The following is a 25,486-nucleotide window of genomic DNA, read 5'->3' as shown; positions in this document are numbered from 1 at the left end:
CTCTCTCACACACACACACACACACACACACACACACACACACACATGTAAGCTAGTAATAAGAATGGAGTAGAGGGTATCTACTCATAGCCATTGACAAGGCACATTATAAGAATTACATGTAGAAAAAATATGAAGTAGGGAGATATACAAAATATTATAGCTGTTATGCGTACATTTGCGTTTGTGAGTAAACACACACCACACACACAATACTACTACTAATAATAATAATGACAGCATCAACATCTGGGGGCAAAGATGGGGTATTCTTGAGAGAGAGAGAGAGAGAGAGAGAGAGAGAGAGAGAGAGAGAGAGAGAGAGAACGGCAGCGCAATGAGAGAACGGGGAATATAGAATAGTTCCCCGTCTTCCTCACTGTCTCACAGCCAGCTGACGTCACAGGCTGCGCAGTGGAGGTAAAGTGAGGAGACCTGTTACTATAGATCTTGTAGGGGACGAGCACACGTCTCGTCTCTGTCGGGGCTGGGTCTGTTCTGCCCTTCCAGTGCCTTTCCCGCTCATTCCCGGCCTAGGGGCGGCGTGGGTATTGTAACGAATCCCACATGTTTGTTTGTGCTCTGAGGGTGAGGTCACAGTGCCACCTGACAGATGCGGTCACGATACCTCACTTACGGTAAACATTATCACAAACTTATGCTATTGCTACACCTCACGGACGAAGCCAACATACAACCCATACCTACCGTGATACATACTAAAGTTTGACGGCGATCGAGGTACAGAAGATACGAAAAAATGGGCGATCGTCTCTCTATCGGGGTTGGGGTGGCACTTGCTGGCTCAGGCCTATGGTCATAGGGAGGGTCGGCTGTGTGCTTTCTACTACCATCATCAGTGTTCCCTCTATTCCTCTCTTCGCCGTTATACAGTCAAACTGACTGTTACAGTATATTTTAGATCGTACAGGAACATGTAGCAAAAATATGTGCGAGTTGGCAACACTTTCCGCCTGGCGCCTGGCCGCGGGCGGGGCCTTGCTCCCCGCCCCCCTGCTCGCTCCTCCCAGTCTTCCAGAGGCCCACAGACCCCGGGGGAAGCTTCCAGCACAACAATACGAAAGAAAAAAAGGAAGAGGAGGAAGTAGTGACGTCACTGTAGGCCGTGACATCATCCCTCCTCTTCTTCGTCCTATTATTATTATTATTTTGACCTTCCCCGCTTTGTCTCGTTTCTCATGTCCTTCTGCACACTTTTCTACACTTTTTCACACTTATCCACGTCACCCTGCACACTTAAACACGTTCTTATGCACCGAGTTTAAATGTTCTGAAGACTTATCTGATCCAAATTTTCCCCTCGTTTATATTCTTCTTCTTTCGTTAGTAGCCTGCCCTGATCTTATTTATCTTCCCTTATCCGTTATTTTGAGCGTGTTTTTACCAATGAACTTGCTCTATTTATCCGTCGTTAAGTTGTAAGCTTATAGTGGTTTATTAAAGTTCCAACACTATGATGACGTCACGGTCTCCTCCGCCGCCGCCGTATGTTCGTGGCCGCCGATAGAGCTCTCTTATTTTCGTTGTTTTTCAGGTTATTATACAATGCCAGGAAGCGCCATGCTGTGGAAAGGTAGGTGGATTCTTTGTCCTTATTTTGGTGTGCAGAGACAATAAATCAGGGCGTGGGAAAAGGTGAAAATTGGAAAATCCGCCTAATGTGATGGTGATGGCGGTGGTGGGTGTTGATGGTGGTGATGGTGATGACGGCGGTAGTGAGTGTTGATGGTGGTGGCGGTGGTGATGGCGGTGGTGGGTGTCGATGGTGGTGATGGTGATGACGGCGGTAGTGAGTGTTGATGGTGGTGGTGGTGGTGATGGTGGTGGTGGGTGGTGATGGTGATGACGCGGCGGTAGTGAGTGTTGATGGTGGTGGTGGTGGTGATGGTGGTGGTGGTGGGTGTTGATGGTGGTGATGGTGATGACGGCGGTAGTGAGTGTTGATGGTGGTGGTGGTGGTGATGGTGGTGGTGGTGGGTGTTGATGGTGGTGATGGTGATGACGGTGATGGTGGTGGTGATGGTGATGGTGATGGTGGCAACGTTGGTGATGGTGGTGACAGTGATGGTGGTGACAGTGATGGTGGTGGCAGTGGTGATGATGATGGTGGTGGTGACAGTGATGATGGTGGCAGTGGTGATGGTGGTGGTGACAGTGATGATGGTGGCAGTGGTGATGATGATGGTGGTGGTGATGGTGGTGATGGTGTATAATGGGTTGAGTTGACAGCCCGGCCCTGACCTGTCAAGCCATCAAACTCACCATCAAACTCACTACCTCTATCACTATAACCTATCACTGCTACTGTTCATGGAAGTGGAATAGAAATAGAATAGAATGGAATAGAAATAATCTAACCAATTATCACCGCTGTCAATGGAGTTCTCTTACTGTGTCCCCATCCAGGTAAAAAAACTTGATTGACAGCAGTGGTGATAGGTTAGATTCGGTTATTTCTATTGCATTCTATTATTTCTATGCTATTTCTATTTCTACTCTATTCCACTTCCATGAACAGTAGCGGCGATAGGTTATAGCATTTTTGTCATCACTAGGGGATTATTGAAGAAAGGGTAGCCTAAGAATTTTGACATTTATTCTTTGCATTCTATTATTTCTATACTATTTCTATTTCTATTCTATTTTATTTCTATTCTATTCCACTTCCATGAACAGTTGCGGCGAAAGGTTATAGTATTTCTGTCATCACTAGGGGATTGTTGAAGAAAGGGTAGCCTAAGAATTTTGACATTTATTCTTTGCATTCTATTATTTCTATACTATTTCTATTTCTATTCTATTTTATTTCTATTCTATTCCACTTCCATGAACAGTAACGGCGATAGGTTATAGCATTTCTGTCATCACTAGGGGATTATTGAAGAAAGGGTAGCCTAAGAATTTTGACATCTATTCTTTGCATTCTATTATTTCTATACTATTTCTATTCTATTTTATTTCTATTCTATTCCACTTCCATGAACAGTTGCGGCGAAAGGTTATAGCATTTCTGTCATCACTAGGGGATTATTGAAGAAAGGGTAGCCTAAGAATTTTGACATTTATCCTTAACTACTTAATTGGGTGTTATTCCAGAAATCAGATTTGGTTAGGTCATTGTTCGCAGGTCAGGTGTTGGTCAGGTCACAGTCCACCAAGGTTTCCGTGGCGTGGCATGTCCCTAGTAGAATCATTTTTAGTTGAGCTACGAGACTGTCCGCAGTGAATGTGGTCAGCCACCATGTCCACTCCACCAATTCCACCTCCATGGACAGTGGCAGCGGTGGTGATAGGTTAGGGTATTTCTGTTATCATTAAGGAATTATTGAAGAAAGGGTAGCCTAATTATTTTGACATTTATCCCTAACTATTTGGGTGTTATTCCGGAAATCAGATTTGGTTAGGTTAGATTAATTGATCTTTTTAATTCATTTTTTCCATTACTTTGAGCGCTTTTTACCATTAAACGTTCTATTTACTCAATGGTTAGGTTAGATTTGGTGAGGTTGCCTTGGTAAAGATGGGGCAGGCTGCTCCGTTGTCACTGGTAGTTGGTGGGTGTATTTCTGGAGTTTTACCTGTAATATGAAGGTGATAACTCTCACTATATATAGATGTTAGTTTTTACCATATACGTATTGTTAACTTTAATGGGGCGGGGGCTTCGTGGTGCAGTGGTTGGCACACTCAGCTCACAATCAAGAGAACCCGCCAGGCCTGTTCCACTCATCCACCACTCTGTTAGTATTGGCACTCACCACATGACTGCCAGGCCTGTTCCACTCATCCACCACTCTGTTAGTATTGGCACTCACCACATGACTGCCAGGCCTGTTCCACTCACCCACCAGTCTGTTAGTATTGACACTCACTCACCACATGACTGCCATGCCTGTTCCACTTATCCACCACTCTGTTAGTATTGGCCCTCACTCACCACATGACTGCCAGGCCTGTTCCACTCATCCACCAGTCTGTTAGTATTGGCACTCACTCACCACATGACTGCCAGGCCTGTTCCACTCATCCACCAGTCTGTTAGTATTGGCCCTCACTCACCACATGACTGCCAGGCCTGTTCCACTCACCCACCAGTCTGTTAGTATTGGCACTCACTCACCACATGACTGCCATGCCTGTTCCACTCATCCACCACTCTGTTAGTATTGGCACTCACTCACCACATGACTGCCAGGCCTGTTCCACTCATCCACCAGTCTGTTAGTATTGGCACTCACTCACCACATGACTGCCAGGCCTGTTCCACTCACCCACCACTCTATTAGTATTGGCACTCACTTGCCACATGACTGCCAGGCCTGTTCCACTCATCCACCACTCTGTTAGTATTGGCACTCACTCACCACATGACTGCCAGGCCTGTTCCACTCATCCACCACTCTGTTAGTATTGGCACTCACCACATGACTGCCAGGCCTGTTCCACTCACCCACCACTCTGTTAGTATTGGCACTCACTCAGCACATGACTGCCAGGCCTGTTCCACTCATCCACCAGTATGTTAGTATTGGCACTCACTCACCACATGACTGCCAGGCCTGTTCCACTCATCCACCACTCTGTTAGTATAGGCACTCACTCACCACATGACTGCCAGGCCTGTTCCACTCATCCACCAGTCTGTTAGTATTGGCACTCACTCACCACACGACTGCCAGGCCTGTTCCACTCATCCACCACTCTGTTAGTATTGGCACTCACTCACCACATGACTGCCAGGCCTGTTCCACTCACCCACCACTCTGTTAGTATTGGCACTCACTCAGCACATGACTGCCAGGCCTATTCCACTCATCCACCAGTCTGTTAGTATTGGCACTCACTCACCACATGACTGCCAGGCCTGTTCCACTCATCCACCAGTCTGTTAGTATTGGCACTCACCACATGACTGCCAGGCCTGTTCCTCTCATCCACCAGTCTGTTAGTAAACCAATTCTTGCCTGTGTCCTTGTTGAATCTGAAGTTAAGTTTAAACCCATTACTATGTGTCCTACCTGGTTCTCTTAGCATCAGAACCTTGTTAATATCCCCCTTACTAAAGCTCTTCATGTTGTTATAAGATACACAACCCTTCATTACAGCCACTGGACCCATCCATAGGCAAGTGTTCCAGGAGGCAAGAAGGAGTGAGTCTACACCATGGAACCTTGACAGACCTCCTCCTCCTGCCTTCAAGTCTGGCCAAGTAAGTGTGTGTGTGTGTGTGTTTCTAAAGGAGTGACTAAAGACTCTCTCTCTCTCTCTCTCTCTCTCTCTCTCTCTCTCTCTCTCTCTCTCTCTCTCTCTCTCTCTCTCTCTCTCTCTCTCTCTCTCTCTCTCTCTCTCTCTCTCTCTCTCTCTCTCTCTCTCTCTCTCTCTCTCTCTCTCTCTCTCTCTTCTCTTCCTCCTCCTTTTTCTTCCTTTTTTTCTTTCCTTCTTTTTCTTCTTCCTCCTCTTCTTTTCTTCTTCTTCTTCTTCTTCTTCTTCTTCTTCTTCTTCTTCTTCCTCCTCTTCTCTTCCTCCTCCTCTTCCTTTTTCTTCTTCTTCTTCTTCTTCTTCTCCTCCTCCTCCTCCTCTTCCTTCTTATTTTTCCTCCTCCTCCTCCTCTTTCCTTCATCCCTATACTGTCCAAATCCCTGATGCAAAAGTTAACCAGCATCTTCACTCTTTCATCCCTTACACTGGTAAAGTCTGGCACAATGGTCTGTATTTCCTCCTGCCTGTGACTTGAACTCTTTCAGGAGGAGAGTATCAGGACACCTCTCCTCATGAACCTGACCGCTCTTTTGGCCACATTCTCCATAGTGTTGTTAGCAGCAGGCTTTTTTTTTTATCATTATTATTGGTATTTTTTTCTCCCTTGGGCTGCTTCCTTTACATTCAAACCAATACACATGCCTAGGCCCACCTGTAAAGAGATGCAATTTGACCCTGAACAGAAATGCTATTTGGCCCTACATACCAGAAGATAGCGTAGCAGCAGCATCTAAATTATTTTATTTATATATCTTTTATAGCAAAGAAAGTAATATTAAGAAAAGAAAGCTTGCTGCTCACTGCCCCTGTAAAAATGAGTTTACAGGAGTGGGCAAAAGAGAGGTCAGTTTCAGGAGGAGAGGTGTCTCCATACTCTCCTCTTGAGAGAGGTCAATTCATAGGCAGGAGGAAGTACAGACCAAGGAAGACTGTTCTGGAGTTTACCAGTGTAAGGGATGAAAGAATGAGGATGCTGGTTAACTCTTGCATAGGGGATTTGGACAGTATGGGGAAGAAAGAATGAGGATGCTGGTTAACTCTTGCATCAGGGATTTAGACAACACAGGGATGAAGGAATGAAGATGCTGGTTAACTCTTGCATAAGGGATTTGGACAACACAGGGATGAAAGAATGAAGGTGCTGGCTAACTCTTGCATAAGGGATTTGGACAACACAGGGATGAAAGAATGAAGAGGCTGGTTAACTTTTGCATAAGGGATTTGGACAACACAGGGATGACAGAATGAAGATGCTGGTTAACTCTTGCATAAGGGATTTGGACAACACAGGGATGAAGGAATGAGGATGCTGGTTAACTCTTGCATAAGGGATTTAGACAACACAGGGATGAAAGAATGAAGAGGCTGGTTAACTCTTGCATAAGGGATTTGGACAACACAGGGATGAAGGAATGAAGATGCTGGTTAACTCTTGCATTGGGGATTTGGACAACACAGGGATGAAAGAATGAGGATGCTGGTTAACTCTTGCATGAGGGATTTGGACAACACAGGGATGAAAGAATGAAGATGCTGGTAAACTCTTGCATGAGGGATTTGGACAACACAGGGATGAAGGAATGAAAATGCTGGTTAACTCTTGCATTGGGGATTTGGACAACACAGGGATGAAAGAATGAAGATTCTGGTTAACTCTTGCATGAGGGATTTGGACAACACAGGGATGAAAGAATGAAGATGCTGGTTAACTCTTGCATTGGGGATTTGGACAACACAGGGATGAAAGAATGAAGATGCTGGTTAACTCTTGCATGAGGGATTTGGACAACACAGGGATGAAAGAATGAAGATGCTGGTTAACTCTTGCATTGGGGATTTGGACAACACAGGGATGAAAGAATGAGGATGCTGGTTAACTCTTGCATGAGGGATTTGGACATCATAGGGGTGACACTTTTGGGAGCTGTAAAATGTGTTTCTATTGTTTCTTTATTGATTTCTTTATTAATTGAAAATGAAACTTCTTGTCTGAAAAAGGTTTAGTGATTCACCATTTTGTTACATGTTTTGTATTAATATTAATTATTTAACCTGTAATTATTTTTCCATCTAACTATTTATCTGTCTTCTACTACAACTACTACTTCTACAACACTACTACTACTACTGCCATTGAGAATCACCACCCTCACTACTACTACTACTACTACTGATTGATAGTTTATTGTTGCAAGTAAAACAACAAAGGAGAAGGGAGGAGCATGCCATCCCAACCCCCAGGCAGTAGAGTGTGATTATACAACTACTACTACTACTACTACTACTACTACTACTATTACGACTATAACTACCAATACTAACTTCCTCTGACTTGCAGGATGTGTGAAGAAGAAGAAGAGGAAGAAGAAGAAGACTCCGCTCACAGGGAAGATATTCTGTGTCCCCGCTTGACCTCATTGGAGTAGGTAAGGCTGACTATTTTTTTCTTTTAATTATTTCTTTATTGATTTACTGATTCATTCTACAGTTTTAACACTGAGGAGAGGCACAAAACACAGATGAAGTGTAACAGAGGCGGCGGCGGCTGAGTGGTTAGCGTGACGGCCCCGTGTTCAGGAGCTCCAGTAGGGACGTGGGTTCGAATCCTGGCTGCCGCACAGTTGAGGTTTTTCAGTCACCGCCGAGCGGCCTGAGACTACCCACATGCTGGCCTGAAGACCACCTATCAACCCAGGCTCCAGATAACCTCTCCAAAGAGAGGCTCAAAGATGAGTTCCGGGGGGCAGCTTGAGCCAACACAAGATGGCGCCACTATAAACACTCGCCTGCGCCAGAATGGGCTGGGCCGACCATGAGGCCCCACCGGGAAGAAGCCTTGGGCCGACCATCAGGATCCACTGGGAAGAAGCCTTGGGCCGACCATCAGGATCCACCGGGAAGAAGCCTTGGGCCGACCATCAGGATCCACCGGGAAGAAGCCTTGGGAGAGAAAGAGAGAGAGGAGGAGGAAGAAGAAGAAGAAAAAGGAGGTGAAGGAGGAAGGCAGAAGGGGTGGAGGAGGAAGTAAAAGAAAGCACAACTCCTAGGAAGGCCTTACCAATGATGTGTTTCTTAGGTTCTTGGTACAGAGGAAGGGTCACACTACCACCAGGGTCATAAAACTACCCCTGGATATGCCCACAACTCCTAGGAAGGCCTTACCAATGATGTGTTTCTTAGGTTCTTGGTACAGAGGAAGGGTCAAACTATCACCAGGGTCATAAAACTACCCCTGGATATGCCCACAACTCCTAGGAAGGCCTTACCAATGATGTGTTTCTTTGGTTCATGGTACAGAAGAAGGGTCAAACTACCATCAGGGTCATAAAACTACCCCTGGATATGCCCACAACTCCTAGGAAGGCCTTACCAATGATGTGTTTCTTAGGTTCTTGGTACAGAAGAAAGGTCAAACTACCATCAGGGTCACAAAACTATCCCTGGATATGCCCACAACTCCTAGGAAGGCCTTACCAATGATGTGTTTCTTAGGTTCTTGGTACAGAAGAAGGGTCACACTACCACCAGGGTCACAAAACTACCCCTGGATATGCCCACAACTCCTACGAAAGCCTTACCAGTTATGTGTTTCTTAGGTTTGTGGTACAGAAGAAGGGTCAAACTACCACCAGGGCCATAAAACTACCCCTGGATATGCCCACAACTCCTACGAAAGCCTTACCAATGATGTGTTTCTTACGTTCTTGGTACAGAAGAAGGGTCACACTACCACCAGGGTCACAAAACTACCCCTGGATATGCCCACAACTCCTACGAAAGCCTTACCAATTATGTTTCTCTTAGGTTCATGGTACAGAAGAAGGGCCAAACAATCACCAGGGTCATATAACAACTCCTACGAGAGCCTTGTCAAATATGTGTTCTTGGGTGGTGAAATATCTTACAATGCGCCCCTTATAGTTTGTCGTACTTTGACCCCTAATAACATACTGGAGAGGGAAAAAGAAGTCCTGGGTTTTGTTTGAATTTCCATGTTATTTTTGTGTTGTTGAGTGTTGTAATGTGCTATAGAGGTCGGCAGGATAAACACTTCATACATTTTATATATACAGTAAAACCCCGATTGTCCGAAAGCGGATTATCCGAAAAACCGGATTATCCGAAATTGATCTGGATAATGCAATTAAAATTTAATTTTTTTTCTATACTAAAACGTTATAAAACATCAAAAATAAATAAAAGTAACTACATATGAGGCGTGCCGCGCCAGAACCTCGTAACCCTGAAATTTGAGAAATTGAGATAATGGCTGCCCCAGAGAGCAGAGAGGTGGAATTGTCATATACCGTGGTCGGACAGAGGAAATCCGACCTTCCAGCCACCTAAAACAGGGTGCTAAGACAGTTAGTCTGGTCTCGACACGCAAAAAAAAGTCGCGACTAACTCCCTGAGGCGTGGGCCAAAACCACGTAACCAAGACGCACGTGTAGGATGAGCCAGCTATCATCATGAAATCTTCACATATTCCATTTTACAACACGTACTTAATAATTTTGAACATAGGAGGAAGTCAATGTAATGGATAGGAGTATTAAAGTTCCGATGCGGATTAAAAAAAATTTCGGTAAAAAATCATAACATTTTCATTTTCACAGCTATCATCATGAAACCTTCACATATTCCTAATAAAAACAAGTACTTTTATAATAAAATTGTAAAAAAATTCCAGCAAATTTTTTTTTTTCCGCCACTGAGTAGGGGTTTCATTAATTTATTTCAATAAACCAAAAATTTTCCGATTTCCTATCAGAACCTATTTAACAAAACAGAACTCTTCAAAACCTTTCATTTGATGTATAGTTATTACATATTCTGACCATTCTTAGGTGCATTGTCAGTGTTTAACTTTATGCGCGATTTTCTCAAAACTACGATTTTTCGGTTACGAGGTTCTGGCGCGGCACGCCTCATATGTACTATATTAACACATTTAAAATTGATAAGAACAGTTAAAATGAATATGCTTTCTAATACGTATTGCCGAAATAGCTTGTAACGAATAGATCAATGTATTAGACAAAAAACATTAAACAAACTCTCAACAACACCACGTCTGCACCTTCGCCCCAGCAAGGACGTAGGTGCGGCGAACGAACAAACCACTGCACAACTACTCTCACACCGTACTCTCAAGACAACAACACAAACACGACTCCCCTCTCCACTCCATGCCACATTCCCCTTCCAACATACGAGTTGCGCGATAATATGAGTCATCATACTGTGTCTCCACCTGCACGATGCATCAAGGTCACACTTGCAAGCTTGCACAACCATTCACAATCACACTCTGCAACATTCACAATTCAGATCTGCAACGCTCACAAGTATCAACATACACTGGTCCAGACAAGGAGACACACAGACAAACATACAATAAAACATTTACATCACATGTTTTAAGCGTACTACAGGGGGGTCGTCTAATATGCGAGAATATGGGCGGTTCAAAGCCTCGCATATCGCAAATTCGCATATTAGGAACCTTAAAAAGCATGTAAATAATGGTATATGGGCGGTCAGCCACATTTTCCCAAACTCTTTAACCTAGTATATCTTTTTCGTATCATATAACTAAGTGGAGATACACATCACCAATGTACACATAATCCAAGACACAGCTTGTGAGAGCAATGGCTGCTTTAGACGTACTGATGAAGAGAACACGTGGAGCCGTCTCACAGAGTAGAGTTGCCAGATTGCGCCATTGTTTATTTCCCTTCCTTCGAAGTGTGTCACAGCAAGTTCATTATTTGGTAGGAGATGGATGTGAGCGCAGTCGGGACCATGCAATGAATGCCAATAAACTGTTCTCTTCCTACCGAGTCAAGTCACCGGCTCCCGTGCTCCACTCCCAAGGGGGAGAGGAGGAAGGAGGTCGCATATGAGGTGGTTCGCATATCCCAAGTTCGCATATCAGGCGACCCCCCTGTACTTTGTTTAGCGTAGCGTGTGTTTGTTTGGTTTCATTGTTTACATCGTCGGTCGGCGGCAGTCGCGTCACACACTTCACACTGGGCAGTCGCATCGCGTTCTACCTGTGCTTCGACCTCACTTCTTTCTACATCACCATGCCGAAAGAAACCGGGAAAAGGAAGAAAGTCGTCCTTACCATACAGCAGAACACAATGCCGACGATCAAACTGGCGGCGATCAAAATGGCGGCCATAAATCCGGATTATCCGAAAAATCGGCTTATCCGAAAGAGGCTTCCCCCCTTCCATTTCGGATAATCGGGGTTTTACTGTACTTAGTTATGATGTTGGTGCTCTCGAAGGCTGTCATCTTAGCTAGGGAGGGGCCAGCATTTTTATTTGATGTTAATTGCTTCCTTCATTTACAGATAAGATGAAGAAGAAGAGGAGGAGGAGGAACAGGACATTCAGCATTCCAAAGGTGAGTTAATCCTAATCTTCCTTTGTTTCTTTCTCTTCTTTTGTCTTTAATTTCCTTCTTCTCTCATCTTTATTTTCTTTTATACAATTTTTTTTTTTTTTTTTTTATTTATTTTTTTTTTTTTCTATTCACACCTCAGTTTTTCCTTCCTTCCTTCAGTATAACATACACTCCCAGGTCTTTCTCTGCCTCTGTGGTGGATAGTGGAGTGTTTCCCATGTGGTGTTGGTGTGCTGGATATCCCTTCACTGGTAACCTGGTAACATACACTCCCAGGTCTTTCTCTGCCTCTGTGGTGGATAGTGGAGTGTTTCCCATGTGGTATTGGTGTGCTGGATATCCCTTCACTGGTAGCCTGGTAACATACACTCCCAGGTCTTTCTCTGCCTCTGTGGTGAATAGTGTAGTGTTTCCCATGTGGTATTGGTGTGCTGGATATCCCTTCACTGGTAGCCTGGTAACATACACTCCCAGGTCTTTCTCTGCCTCTGTGGTGAATAGTGGAGTGTTTCCCATGTGGTATTGGTGTGCTGGATATCCCTTCACTGGTAGCCTGGTAACATACACTCCCAGGTCTTTCTCTGCTTCTGTGGTGGATAGTGAAGTGTTTCCCATGTGGTATTGGTGTGCTGGATATCCCTTCACTGGTCTTCTTCTTCTTCTTCTTCTTCTTTTGACCTGTAACGCTTTGTATCGCTTCTTAGGTCCTCCTCCTCTCGTTCCTCCCTTCTTATTCACACAACTTTCTTTTCAGCGTTATGTAATTTTCTAACCTGAAATAAAACCACTTATATTCACTTATTCAGACATTTGTGCCCTTTTTTCCCAGCACTGCGCGAGGAACACTTTTGCCAACTTTACCATTCTTCTTTCCGTTTCCTTTTTGTCTCCATACAGCCCCAACACCGTGCAGATCGCCCCGTTTTCCTCCTCTAGTCTCCTAGCCCACTCCTCTCCGCCTATTACCATCACTACTCCTGCCACCAACTCCCCTCTCTGCCGCTCATAGTTGCTGCATTCCACTATTAGGTGTTCTACTGTTTCCATCTGCCCCGTCCTACAGCTACAGTCCTGGTTTCCCCCGTCCCTGTTCCTGCCGTTTACCTCCAGGGTTCCTGTTCTTGCTTTAAACAATAGTTTGCTCCCCCAGTCTCCTACATGCCAGTGTACTCCCTCTGGTTTCTGTTTCCTGCTGTACCATTTAGCGTTGACTTGCCACTCATTCCTTCCTGCCATTTGACTTGTCCGTTCCTTTCTACTGCCTTCTTCACATCCCTGATCTCCATTTCATTCCACTCTTCCCTCAGGTGTTCTCTCCTTTTCCACCTCTCTAACTCTTTCCCCCAGGTGGACTTGTTTCCACTTTCTTGCAGTATTTTCTTTGCCCATCTCTCCTCACTACTCTTTTCAATTTTCTTAAGGAAGCCTAACTTGCCCTTTACAATTCTTTCCTTGAACGTACTCCATCCCATATCTCCTCTGGCCTCTGCAGCTGTGCTCCTAGGGGCTCCTAATCCCCACCGGCCTACTGTGTTCTGAACCTTTTCTAGCTGTGCAATGTCCCTTCTCTGAATGCTTTATCTCTGATCCATAGAGGCAATATGGTACACCTACTCCTTTCCACAGACTTCGCCCTACATCATATTTGTTTACTACTCTATTGCCTCCATTTATTATCATCCCTGACATCCTCCTTGCCTTCCCTTCATTCACTTTCCTCTGTTTCTCCCCTCCTATGCCTTCCTTGCTAACCTCCATTCCTAAGTACATATATTTATCGACTACCTCCAGCACGTTGTTTCCTAGTACCCATTGGTTACTGCCTCCACTACCAAACTCCATAACCTTACATTTTCTTTCACTAAATTTCAGGTCCCACTCCCTCCCATATGCCTGAGCTATGTGCAGGATCTCCTCCATCTCCTCTTTCCTCTCCATCATCAACACTACATCATCAGCGTAAGCCAGGCACCCTAACTTCTCTCCTCCTATCTCTACTCCTTTCCCGGCTTTCTTAATTCTCACTATCAGCTCCTCGAGGTAAATGTTGAAAAGCGTCGGGGCCATCACACAGCCTTGTCTGACTCCTACATTATTTTCTAACCACCCAGTAGTGACGTCTCCTAACGTGAACTGCACCTCATTTCCCTCATATAGGCTCTGTATTATATTTACTATCTTGTCATCTACACCTACATGTCCTAGCAGTCTAATGAGCTTTTCTTTGTTCACTGTGTCGTACGCCTTTTCAAGATCTATGAATACTAGGTATAACTCCTTCTTCTTCAACTTGTTCCTTTCAATAATCTCTTTTAAGGTAAATATATTTTCCAGCCCTCCTCTGCCTTTCCTAAATCCACTCTGTTCCTCTCCAAGCACCTTTTGCGTCTCTATCCAGTTCTTAAGCTTTTCGTTTATTACTATTCCAAACACCTTTGCCATGGTGTTCATGATAGCTATTGGCCTATAATTTCCTATCTCTGCTTTATCCTTTCCCCCTCCTTTGTGTATCAGAGTAACCCTGCTCTTTTTCCAGTCCTGTGGTACCTCCCCTTCCTCCAGAACCTCCTTGCAGATGTTAAAAATAACCTTCTTGACTGCATCTCCTCTATACTTAAGGAATTCTCCGATAATGTCATCTGTTCCTGCCGCCTTCCCATTCTTCAACATTTTCAGTGCTCGCTCTACCTCCCCTATTTCTATTCCTACCACCTCCATTTCCTTTCTGTCACTGTAGATCACCATGTTCTCTATTCCTCTATCCCCTGTATCTATCTTGATTACCTTACTCCAGTACTTTTCTATTACTGACCTTATTTCTTCCTCTGTTCCAGTCTCCCTGCCCTCTGTTTTCAGTATCACCCTCTGATCTACCTCTTTCCCTCCTAGGTTCCTCTTCAGTCTTTTCCACCCTTCTTTTTCTCTCTCTCCTCGGGGTAGATTGTTTAGTTTCTCTGCCTGCAGTCTCTCCCAATCAGCAATCTTCTTATTAATTAAGATCTGTGTCGCCTTCTGCACCTTCCTATAACTGCTATACGCCGTCTCCCATTCCTGTCTGTGCTGCTCCCCTTCTTTCTCTGTCAATTTCCATAACTTTCTTTGCCTTCTGTTTTCTCTTTTCTATCTCCTATTGCTTTTCTACTTCTTCATCCCACCAGCCTTTCAGTCTCCTTTTCCTACCTTGTACTTCTTTATACCTATTGATATCTTTGCCTCCTCTGCTATTACCTCTTTTACCTGTTTTTCCCACTGATCACTTGTCCTGTTGCCTTTCTCTATTTCCCTACATAGCTTTCCATCTAGGTTATCCTTATATTTCTCCCAGTCGGGATTCAGCGTGTCCCATTTTGTCTTCCACTCTGTCTTCATCTCCTGTTCCTGTTCCTTCCTCCTCCCTTTCACATGTCACACCTATCATTATATGGTCTGATATATCTACCTCCTCTTCCTTCCATATCCTACATTTGCTTTTCTCCACTGCCTCACTTGCCATGATATAATCTATAGCTGATGCTGCCCTCTGTCCCTCAAGTTATTGGGTCCTCAAGCTCCCAGTTCTTAATTTTCAAATTAGCTGACTCCGCAAATTCTAGCAACATGTGCCCATTTCTGTTGACTGGTGCCTTCTGTAGGCCGCTGTGTCCATTGAGGTCTCCCAGGCCAAGCCACTTTTTTTTTCCTACCCTGCCGCTAATTTCCATTAATGCACTGTGCAGCTTCCTATTTTCCTCGGTTTCTGCCCCTTCTACTCCCATATACCACTGTCACCCACCATTTCTTCCTTCAGGTCTGTCACCTTAACTGTGATCAGATCTCCTTGTTGTATCCTAACTTTTCTCAGTTTCTTCCAATAAGTCTACCTCCGTTTTCCTTCCGCCCTCTCCTTCACTATCACCCTCCTCCTCCCTTTTTCTCTCCTACTTTCCTTCCTCTCCCTATACACAGCCAGTCACCTTCCTGCCACTGTACCCTGTCATGCCACCCCGTTTCTCCTACTCAGATCACTTCAATGTTTTCACTCTCCTTCAACAAAATTCTCCACTTCCCTTCACTCCAGCCTCTCGTGTTCAGGAAGGCGAAACACATCTGCCTTCTCATGGCCTCATGCTATTTTCTTTCCTGTTCAACTCCTCTGTACTGCGCCCACTCCACTATGTTCCAGCCTCCCCACACTTTTCCAATGGTGGACAGATGCACTCCATCTCCTGCCCACACTCTTTTCCAGGCCATATTTTCACTGAGCTGAAGACCGTCACACTGCCACTCTTCAGTCTTTTTCATGCACTGTGTGTTCACCCACTTCCTTTTCCACTCATACGCTGTGCCCTCCTTGTTTCGCCTCCTCGGCACACTCATCACTAGCACTTTTCCTGGAACCCGTGATTTTACTCGCTGGACTATTTCCTTCAGCGTTTGCACCGTTCTTTCCCCACCCACAGTCTCTAGACCATTTCCTCCTCCTTCTACCACGACTAGGTCATTTGGTAGAATTTCCGGTAGGTGCTCCTCCACTATGCCCTTGATTTTTTCTATTCTGGCACCACTTTCGGTCCTGTCCATTATCCTGTAGAAGCCATCTGTTAGGAAGTGGATCTCCTGGTAACCTGGTAACCTGGTAACATACACTCCCAGGTCTTTCTCTGCCTCTGTGGTGGATAGTGGAGTGTTTCCCATGTGGTATTGATGTGCTGGATATCCCTTCACTGGTAGCCTGGTAACATACACTCCCAGGTCTTTCTCTGCCTCTATGGTGGATAGTGGAGTGTTTCCCATGTGGTATTGGGGTGCTGGATATCCCTTCACTGGTAGCCCTGTAACATACACTCCCAGGTCTTTCTCTGCCTCTGTGGTGGATAGTGGAGTGTTTCCCATGTGGTATTGGTGTGCTGGATATCCCTTCACTGGTAGCCTGGTAACATACACTCCCAGGTCTTTCTCTGCCTCTGTGGTGGATAGTGGTGTTTCCCATGTGGTATTGGTGTGCTGGATATCCCTTCACTGGTAGCCTGGTAGCATACACTCCCAGGTCTTTCTCTGCCTCTGTGGTGGATAGTGGAGTGTTTCCCATGTGGTATTGATGTGCTGGATATCCCTTCACTGGTAGCCTGGTAACATACACTCCCAGGTCTTTCTCTGCCTCTGTGGTGGATAGTGGAGTGTTTCCCATGTGGTATTGGTGTGCTGGATATCCCTTCACTGGTAGCCTGGTAACACACTCCCAGGTCTTTCTCTGCCTCTGTGGTGGATAGTGGAGTGTTTCCCATGTGGTATTGGCGTGCTGGATATCCCTTCACTGGTAGCCTGGTAACATACACTCCCAGGTCTTTCTCTGCCTCTGTGGTGGATAGTGGAGTGTTTCCCATGTGGTATTGGTATGCTGGATATCCCTTCACTGGTAGTCTGGTAACATACATTCCCAGGTCTTTCTCTGCCTCTGTGGTGGATAGTGGAGTGTTTCCCATGTGGTATTGGTGTGCTGGATATCCCTTCACTGGTAGCCTGGTAACATACACTCCCAGGTCTTTCTCTGCCTCTGTGGTGGATAGTGGAGTGTTTCCCATGTGGTATTGGTGTGCTGGATATCCCTTCACTGGTAGCCTGGTAACATACACTCCCAGGTCTTTCTCTGCCTCTGTGGTGGATAGTGGAGTGTTTCCCATGTGGTATTGGTGTGCTGGATATCCCTTCACTGGTAGCCTGGTAACATACACTCCCAGGTCTTTCTTTGCCTCTGTGGTGGATAGTGGAGTGTTTCCCTTGTGGTATTGGTGTGCTGGATATCCCCTCCCAAGGTGCAGGACTTTACATTTTTCATCATTGAATTGTAGCAGCCACTTTTTGCTTCATTCCTGTAGCTTGGTGAAGTCTTCTGGTAGGAAATGCACAGTCAAGGGGTTAAGCGTCTGCTCTTCCCTCCTCCGATCCAGCACAGCCTCGGCCCTGATGAAAGCGCTGTAGTGAAGTCAGCGTTCCGCATTGATCCCCACACTGGGACGCTGACCCTGGCCGCCCCGCTGGACCGCGAGACCATGGCCCAGTACTCCTTCACTGTCACGGACCCCAAGCCTCCGTTCACCAGCACCAGAGTCACTGTACTGGTCCAGGACTACAATGACAACCCTCTGGTGTTCGCCAAAGACACTTACGTCACTGCTGGTGAGGCACTGCAAGGGTTTTATGAATGATCAACAGGAAACTGATTTTCTCTGTAATACATCACCGGCTGTAAATGTCTTGTATATCTACATTGCCACATTAGTTTTCCTTGCCACCAGTGCCTGAGGACACAGCCGCGGGCACGGCGGTGGTGGCGCTCAGCCTGATGGACGCTGATGAGTCTGTGGCCAAACTGGACTTCTTCATCACTGGTGGCGACCCTGACGGCCAGTTCCTGGTGCGCGCCTCAGGGGAGGTGAGTGTGGGCCCCTGGGGAGGCACAAAAACAATGGTGGTGCGCTGACAGCAAAACAGTTTGTTCCTTTGGGTCTATTCTAAAACATTTTGCCGCCCAAGGTCACATACTTGCCAAGGCTTTCATATGAGTTCAGGGCATTTCCAGGTGTAGTTTCATGACCCTGGTGGTAGTTTGATCCTTTTTCAGTAGCATGAACACACAAAAAAACACTCATTGGAACCTAATTCATTCATTCTTTAACCTTTAGGAATAGTTGGTGTGAGGAGTGAAGGTGTCTTGTACTAGAGGCTTTACCGTGTAGCAGTGACGGGCCAAATTTGTGCCATGATATAAACCCCCCAAAATAGATGATACATAATCTGATCTCAAATGCTTTGATATATATTATGAAATGGTTTGTGTGAGGGTGATTTTTTCTCATTTTTCTCACTTGGAGGGACCATTAAGAAACATGACCCTCGCTGCTACCACCACCACTGGGTTAATGAGAGAGTCCTGGTGCTGTGGTCTGGCCGCCAGGTGTACCTGGCTGCTGAGCTGGACCGGGAGAGGCAGGCCGAGTACACCCTCACCCTCACCGTCACTGGCGGGAAGTGTACGGCCAACACAACAGTTACCGTGACCGTCATCGACAGCAACGGTTGGTGACGGTAAAGTCTTGCCTGAGATGATGACTGATAATCTATGGTAATAGATCATGAATTAACCCTTGGACGGTGGTGGAACTATATACAGACAGTGCAAAATTCACTCAGTTAGTTTTGTATGGCAGAAATATAACAACACTTCCAGATTGCGGTAGAATCTACATATAGACGATACTTAAAGCATCTCTTATGCGGCGTAACTATACACAGCACCCTCTCGAGTTTCGCGCTCTCCGAGTTTTGCGATCGTCGAGTTTAGCGCTTAGTCCTAAATTCTTACCATCATGACTTTCGCGCATTACCGCCATGAGTTTCACGCTGCTTTGACATGTTCAGGTCACGTCTACCTACCGTTGGCGTCATGCGTGCTGCCTTAAAAGGCGGTGTCCAACCATTGGGGCTATGGGCAACCGCAGTTGCTCATATGCCCAACCGGGAGCGAGCTGTTGGTTGTCCTTATGAATGGAAAATGGTTATGGGTACGAGCGTGGGTACCTCACGGCTGCATGTAAACAAACAGACGACGGCAGTGGCTGAGGAGCAGTGGAAGATGGCCCACCAAGAGACTCGTAAAATGGACTGGCAGAGCTGCTTTGCTTACTACTTGATTAACAAGATAAGAGAACACCCCGTGCTGGGGAACAAGTCTTTGAAAATTGTAGATCTCTCAGTGATGTTTTCCTCTTCTTCTTCTTCTTTTGACCTGTAATGCATGGCAGCGACGGTGAAAAGTAACAGTGGGAAATAGCAGAAGTGCATAGAAAACCAAAATCAGGGAAAGAAAAGAACAGAAAAACAACATAGTTCAGGGTGAAGTGTATAAGTGTGCACTGTTAAGTAACTATGGGCCGCTTTCACAGTCACTGTTTGTTTTGATCGTTACCAATGGCGGCGATCAACGCTATAATTTTCCACGTGAAATTGGCCTATGGGGTAGTGGCGGCTGCAGACGAAGCGACAGGTGTTGAGAGTGTGTGGTAAGGTGCGAGGTGAGGCTAACCTTGCAGCCGCCATGAGGTGCCGTTGTAGAGGCAATACCTCCAACACCATCACATCACATCACTACCCATCGGCCAGTTTCACGTGGAAATACTAGAGCAGCGATCACCGCCATTGGTAACGATCAATACAAACAAAATGACTGTGAACGCGGCCCTCAGTGCATGTTGTGAAGTATAAAAGTGTGGAGAAGGAGGACCTAAGAAGCGATACAAAGCGTTACAGGTCAAAAGAAGTAGAAGGTCCACTACACCGACTGGTGTTGCGAGAAATATCTCCCCGATGAAATTAGTCATTCTGCCGTCCACCACGCATGTGCGCTGTGGGAATACACAGCACTAAAAGTGTTAATTTGCCTGGATTTGTTCTTTTTTATCCGCTTGTGGTCTTTGTGAATGATGAGGGAAATATGGAAGCAGCAAGCAAGTTGAACCTCTCTGTGAGCTATTTTGTGATTGCGGCGGCAGTGGTTTACGTTCAGTAGGCATTGAAAAGTCAATCATGATGTTAGTGATTTGATGATATATAACAGAAAGAGTTAGCAGAGTACACCATAACACACAGATAACTACCAGAAGCTTTAGGTTTGTCCAACTGTACCACGGGTGACCGCGAGCAACCACCCTTACATTAGCAGACGACACCACGTGGATCACAAGCGTGTATTCAGAACTGCCAGCCAGTTGTAAGGCAGCCGCCTTCAACCGGGGCTTAAAAACAACCTGTTCTCACTTCCCATTTTCTGCCTATTACCAAGGTACGTATTTTGAGATAACAAGGGAGTCAAGTCGAAAAAAAAGTAATTTTTTTCCACGGGCCGGAACCAATAAGCGCTTTTTCATGTATTTCAATACCTCGAGTTTCGCGATCCTCGAGTTTAGCGCCACACCTTCGGAATGAAGCAAGCGTGAAAGTTGAGAGGGTACTGTAGAGTTGTAGACAATAAATCCTAAGTACCAACTCTTCCCCACTCGCTAGCTCCAAATTTTGTGGGCCAACTTTTTTAGCCGAATATATGTTTCGAAGCAGAATTTAGTGAGGATTCTTATGGTATCCTCAAAATCCTCATACGCCTATTGGTTCCCGAGTTACACTGAGAAAACTGTATTTTTTTCCTCTCTCGTCAGAGTAAGCTAACAACTAAAAATTGCTCCGCGCTCCTCATCTACGCTCCTTAGAAAGGTTGCCATATGTTACCATTAAGAAACTTATCCCAACAAATGACGCTTCCAAATTTGACGCACTTCCACCGAAAACTTAATTTTTAATCAATTGTTTAACCCGATGGTGGTAGTAGCAGGGATCATGTTTCTTAATGGTCCCTCCAAGTGAGAAAAATGAGACAAAATCACCCTCACACAAACCAATTCATAATATATATATCAAAGCATTTGTGATCAGATTATGTATCACCTATTTTGGGGGGTTTATATCATGGCACAAATTTGGCCCGTCGCTGCTACACAGTAAAGCCACAAATTTGGCCTGTCGCTGCTACACGGTAAAGCCACAAATATGGCCCGTCGCTGCTACACGGTAAAGCCACAAATTTTGCCCGTCGCTGTTACACGGTAAAGCCACAAATTTGGCCCGTTGCTGCTACACGGTAAAGCCACAAATTTGGCCCGTCGCTGCTACACGGTAAAGCCACAAATTTGGCCCGTCGCTGCTGCACGATAAAGCCACAAATTTGGCCCGTCGCTGCTACATGGTAAAGCCACAAATTTGGCCCGTCGCTGCTACACGGTAAAGCTACAAATTTGGCCCGTCGCTGCTACACGGTTAAACTTTTATGAAGCGTTTCCTGTCATCGTGCGCCGGGATCTTTTACCCTTGATAGTGTGTCGTCCTGCACAAGAGGGTTGATGTTCATAAATGTAAATGCAAGTCAAGTTGTTCAAAGCAAGTGAGGCGGTGACCGTGTGTGTTTAAGAACTACCAACGTGTTTCTCAGCCTCCCAGCGCTAGAGATGGGGCCTCTGTATGGCAAGTCTCTGCATGACAAGTCCAGCCAGAGGAGTTTGGGGTCCGTATAGAGTTATTCATCCTGAACTCTGTAGGGACCCGAAACTTGTCGGACTGGACTTGTCATGCTAAGGAAGGAAGAATCAGTTACCAGATCAGTACCACACAGTTTGACGGCATGGTGGAGGGAAGGGCCAGGTGGGTGCGAGTGGAGGAGGAGGAGGAGGAAGAGGCGGGATTTGGGTGACCTGAACACCTCAAGCCGTTTTTTAAATGCTTTTTTGGGTAACTAATTCCATTTCTTTCCAATTTTTTTTTCCGATAACCCACCAGGAGGCCCCCCCCCTCCCCCCCCCCCCCCAAAAAAAAAATGGGTGAAGGGAGGAGGAGGAGGAGGAGGAGGAGGAGGCCATTACAGCTATTTCCAAAGATCTTGTCGCTGAAATACAGTGCTCTTCATTAATATGGGGGGCTTCGTGGTGCAGTGGTTGCTTTCGGCTCACAAGAGAGCCGGGTTCGATTCCCGGCGGAAAAATGTGGGGCTTTTCCGATACCCTAAGCCCCTGTCCACCCAGCGGTGTACCAAGTATTAATCGGGGGTTGTGTCCCATCTCCTGGGGTCTGTTCCCTTCTATAATTCCTTCCCCGTCTCTCTCCGGCATATGACCACAGATGTTGCGCCGACTAAACGAAACTTTCCAACTGTTCCCTTCTCCTATAATTCCTTCCCCTTCTGTCTCTCTCCGGCATATGACCACAGATGTTGCGCCGACTAAACAAGACATTCCTTGCCTGTCTCTCTCCAGCATATGACCACAGATGTTGTGTCCCGTCTCCTGGGGTCTGTTCCCTTCTCCTATAATTCCTTCCCCTCCTGTCTCTCTCCGGCATATGACCACAGATGTTGCGCCCACTTAAGAAAACTTTCCTTGCCTGTCTCTCTCCGGCATATGACCACAGATGTTGCGCCCACTAAGTAAAACTTTCCTTGCCTGTCTCTCTCCGGCATATGACCACAGATGTTTCACCCACTAAACAAAACTTTCCTTGCCTGTCTCTCTCTGGCATCTGACCACAGATGTTGCGCCCACTAAACAAAACTTTCCTTGCCTGTCTCTCTCCGGCATATGACCACAGATGTTGCGCCCACTAAACAAAACTTTCCTTGCCTGTCTCTCTCCGGCATATGACCACAGATGTTGTGCCCACTAAACAAAACTTTCCTTGCCTGTCTCTCTCCGGCATATGACCACAGATGTTGCGCTGCCCACTAAACAAAACTTTCCTTTTTGTGTGTGTGTGTGTGTGTGTGTGTGTGTGTGTGTGTGTGTGTGTACATCAGCACGGCCTGATCACGTGTTGGCCTCGCCAGCATGCAGGTACCCTCCCTACATGAGCAAGTATACATCGTTTATCTCCGGGCACTGCCAGGACCTCACACCCCCCGGCCATCCCCCTTGCTCAAGTGGGGACACTAACCTCTCCTAGGCAACGGAAAGAATCCGGCCTGAGCGGGGCTCCAACCGCCGCCTGTTTGGCCGTGAAGCCTTGCAGCGCGGTGCTCTACTGATTGAGCTACCAGAGCGGTGTGTGTTTGTGTGTGTGTGTGTGTGTGTAACTGTGGTGTTATCTGCCATCCTGTATCGTGAGACATCCCATCCTTAACTTAGCATCGTGGAACCCAAAATTTACTGCCATAGAATAACTAAGTGAAGTGTCTATAAGATGAAGATTGTTGATATTACACACACACACACACACACACACACACACGTTCTTACTTACATGAACTTTAATTTACTTACACGTGTCTGTTTCCATGTACGCGTGTGAACGTGTGCGTGTTTTTATGTGTGTGTGTGTGTGTGTCTTGCCACACACACACACACGTACACATACACACACATGAACGCACATATAATTCAGTTATGTGTGCGTTTTTTGACCCATATGTGTGTGCGTGTGTGTGTGTGTGCGGTTCATGTGCAAAGGTCGGGTCTCTCTCTCTCTCTCTCTCTCTCTCTCTCTCTCTCTCTCTCTCTCTCTCTCTCTCTCTCTCTCTCTCTCTCTCTCTCTCTCTCTCTCTCTCTCTCTCTCTCTCTCTCTCTCTCTCTCTCTCTCTCTCTCTCTCTCTCTCTCTCTCTCTCTCTCTCTCTCTCTCTCTCTCTCTCTCTCTCTCTCTCTCTCTCTCTCTCTCTCTCTCTCTCTCTCTCTCTCTCTCTCTCTCTCTCTCTCTCTCTCTCTCTCTCTCTCTCTCTCTCTCTCTCTCTCTCAGGCATAAAAAAATACTGATTAATTTTATATACTTTTATTATTATTATTATTATTATTATTATTATTATTATTATTATTATTATTATTATTATTACATTATTATTATTATTATTACATTATTATTATTATTATTACATTATTATTATTATTATTACATTATTATTATTATTATTGGTAAGTTACAATTTTCTCTCTCAACCATGATTTCTACCAGTCTACCACAATCAACCAGGGTCTAACCACCATACAATCATTCGACCAACATCCCTCTACCAGCCTACCACAATTTCTACTAGTCCACCACAATCTACCAGGGTCTAACCAGCACACAATCATTCGACCAACATCCCTCTGCCAGCCTACCACAATTCAACCAGCAATCATCATGCATTCAACCCAAAACTTCAACTTATTCAAAACTTTTTCAACAACTCTGTAACCCAAAAATTTCAACCCAAAACTACCATTCAACCATGATTTCTACCACTCCACCACAATCTACCGGGACCTAACCACCATATATATCTTTTCATGGTAGTGGTTGACTGGCTGACTTGCTGGCCACTCTATCTCAGCAAGGGACTGGAAGCTGGAACTCTCTCTCTCTCTCTCTCTCTCTCTCTCTCTCTCTCTCTCTCTCTCTCTCTCTCTCTCTCTCTCTCTCTCTCTCTCTCTCTCTCTCTCTCTCTCTCTCTCTCTCTCTCTCTCTCTCTCTCTTCCCTTCCCTCTCTCTATCTCTCTCTCTCTTCTTCCCTTCCCTTCCCTCCCCTTCCTTCCCCTCCCCTTCCCTCCCCTTCCCTTCCCTTCCCTTCCCTTCAGTGACAGCCATAACACAATTTAATAATAATGATAATAATAACCAGGAGGAGGTTCAAATATATCCATTGTAAAATATATTAAACTTTATTTTAATCTTATCTTTTATACAACAACAACTGAGAGAGAGAGAGAGAGAGATATGGAACACACACACACACACAATCTCTCTCTCTCTCTCTCTCTCTCTGCTCTTCATTATTTACATCAACGACGTGGATGTTTGACTCAATAACCGCATTAGTAATTTTGACACAAAGATTGGTAACTCGGTTCTGAGTGACGAAGACAGGCAAAGCCTCCAAGAGGATTTGCACAAAATTTCAGCTTGGTCGGATAGATGGGAGATGCCCTTTAACGTAGACAAGTGCCAGGTCCTTCAAGTTGGAATGAGGAATAAGAAGTTCGATTACGAAATGCGCGGCGTTAAACTCAAAAGCGTTCAATGCGTCAAGGACTTGGGGGTCAAAATCGCGTCAAACCTCAAATTCTCACAGCAATGCATCGATGCAGCAAATAAAGCGAACAGAATGTTGGGCTTCATTAAAAGAAACTTTTTATTCAAGAATAAAGATGTAATACTCCCGCTCTACAACAGTTTAGCCAGACCCCACTTGGAATATGCGGTACAGTTTTGGTCTCCCCACCATGCAAAGGATATTGCTAAATTAGA

General features: G+C 45.5%; 1 protein-coding gene and 1 long non-coding RNA gene across 22 annotated transcripts; both read left to right on the top strand.

Moving 5' to 3' along the window:
* The first annotated feature begins 362 nt into the window (after positions 1-362).
* On the top strand, positions 363-22,078 carry LOC126995002 (protocadherin gamma-B4-like). Of its 9 annotated transcripts, none has more exons than XM_050854272.1 (6): positions 363-420; positions 5,127-5,230; positions 7,619-7,706; positions 11,645-11,697; positions 17,619-17,853; positions 17,973-22,078. In XM_050854272.1, the coding sequence occupies exons 4-6, from the start codon at positions 11,650-11,652 to the stop codon at positions 18,155-18,157; spliced, it is 468 nt and encodes a 155-aa protein (XP_050710229.1). In that variant the 5' UTR covers positions 363-420; positions 5,127-5,230; positions 7,619-7,706; positions 11,645-11,649; the 3' UTR covers positions 18,158-22,078. The 9 variants fall into 9 exon arrangements, 8 of the variants coding, with proteins under 8 accessions (XP_050710229.1, XP_050710232.1, XP_050710234.1 ...); XM_050854275.1 differs by lacking the exon at positions 363-420 and adding an exon at positions 427-1,119; XM_050854277.1 differs by lacking the exon at positions 363-420 and adding an exon at positions 1,126-1,594 and having other exon boundaries at positions 7,619-7,702.
* LOC126995005 (uncharacterized) lies at positions 11,808-17,604 on the top strand. Of its 13 annotated transcripts, none has more exons than XR_007749789.1 (5): positions 11,808-12,072; positions 16,330-16,428; positions 16,528-16,626; positions 16,724-16,919; positions 17,118-17,604. It is a non-coding gene; the product is annotated as an uncharacterized LOC126995005 (long non-coding RNA). The 13 variants fall into 13 exon arrangements; XR_007749784.1 differs by lacking the exon at positions 16,528-16,626 and adding an exon at positions 12,172-12,270 and having other exon boundaries at positions 11,815-12,072; XR_007749783.1 differs by lacking the exon at positions 11,808-12,072 and adding an exon at positions 12,079-12,270.
* Positions 22,079-25,486: the final 3,408 nt, after the last annotated feature.

This window comes from Eriocheir sinensis, unplaced genomic scaffold (assembly GCF_024679095.1).
Source record: "Eriocheir sinensis breed Jianghai 21 unplaced genomic scaffold, ASM2467909v1 Scaffold95, whole genome shotgun sequence".
NCBI classification, from domain to species: domain Eukaryota; kingdom Metazoa; phylum Arthropoda; class Malacostraca; order Decapoda; family Varunidae; genus Eriocheir; species Eriocheir sinensis.
Note: the sequence above shows the minus strand (reverse complement) of the source record. Positions and strands in the feature narration are given on the sequence as shown.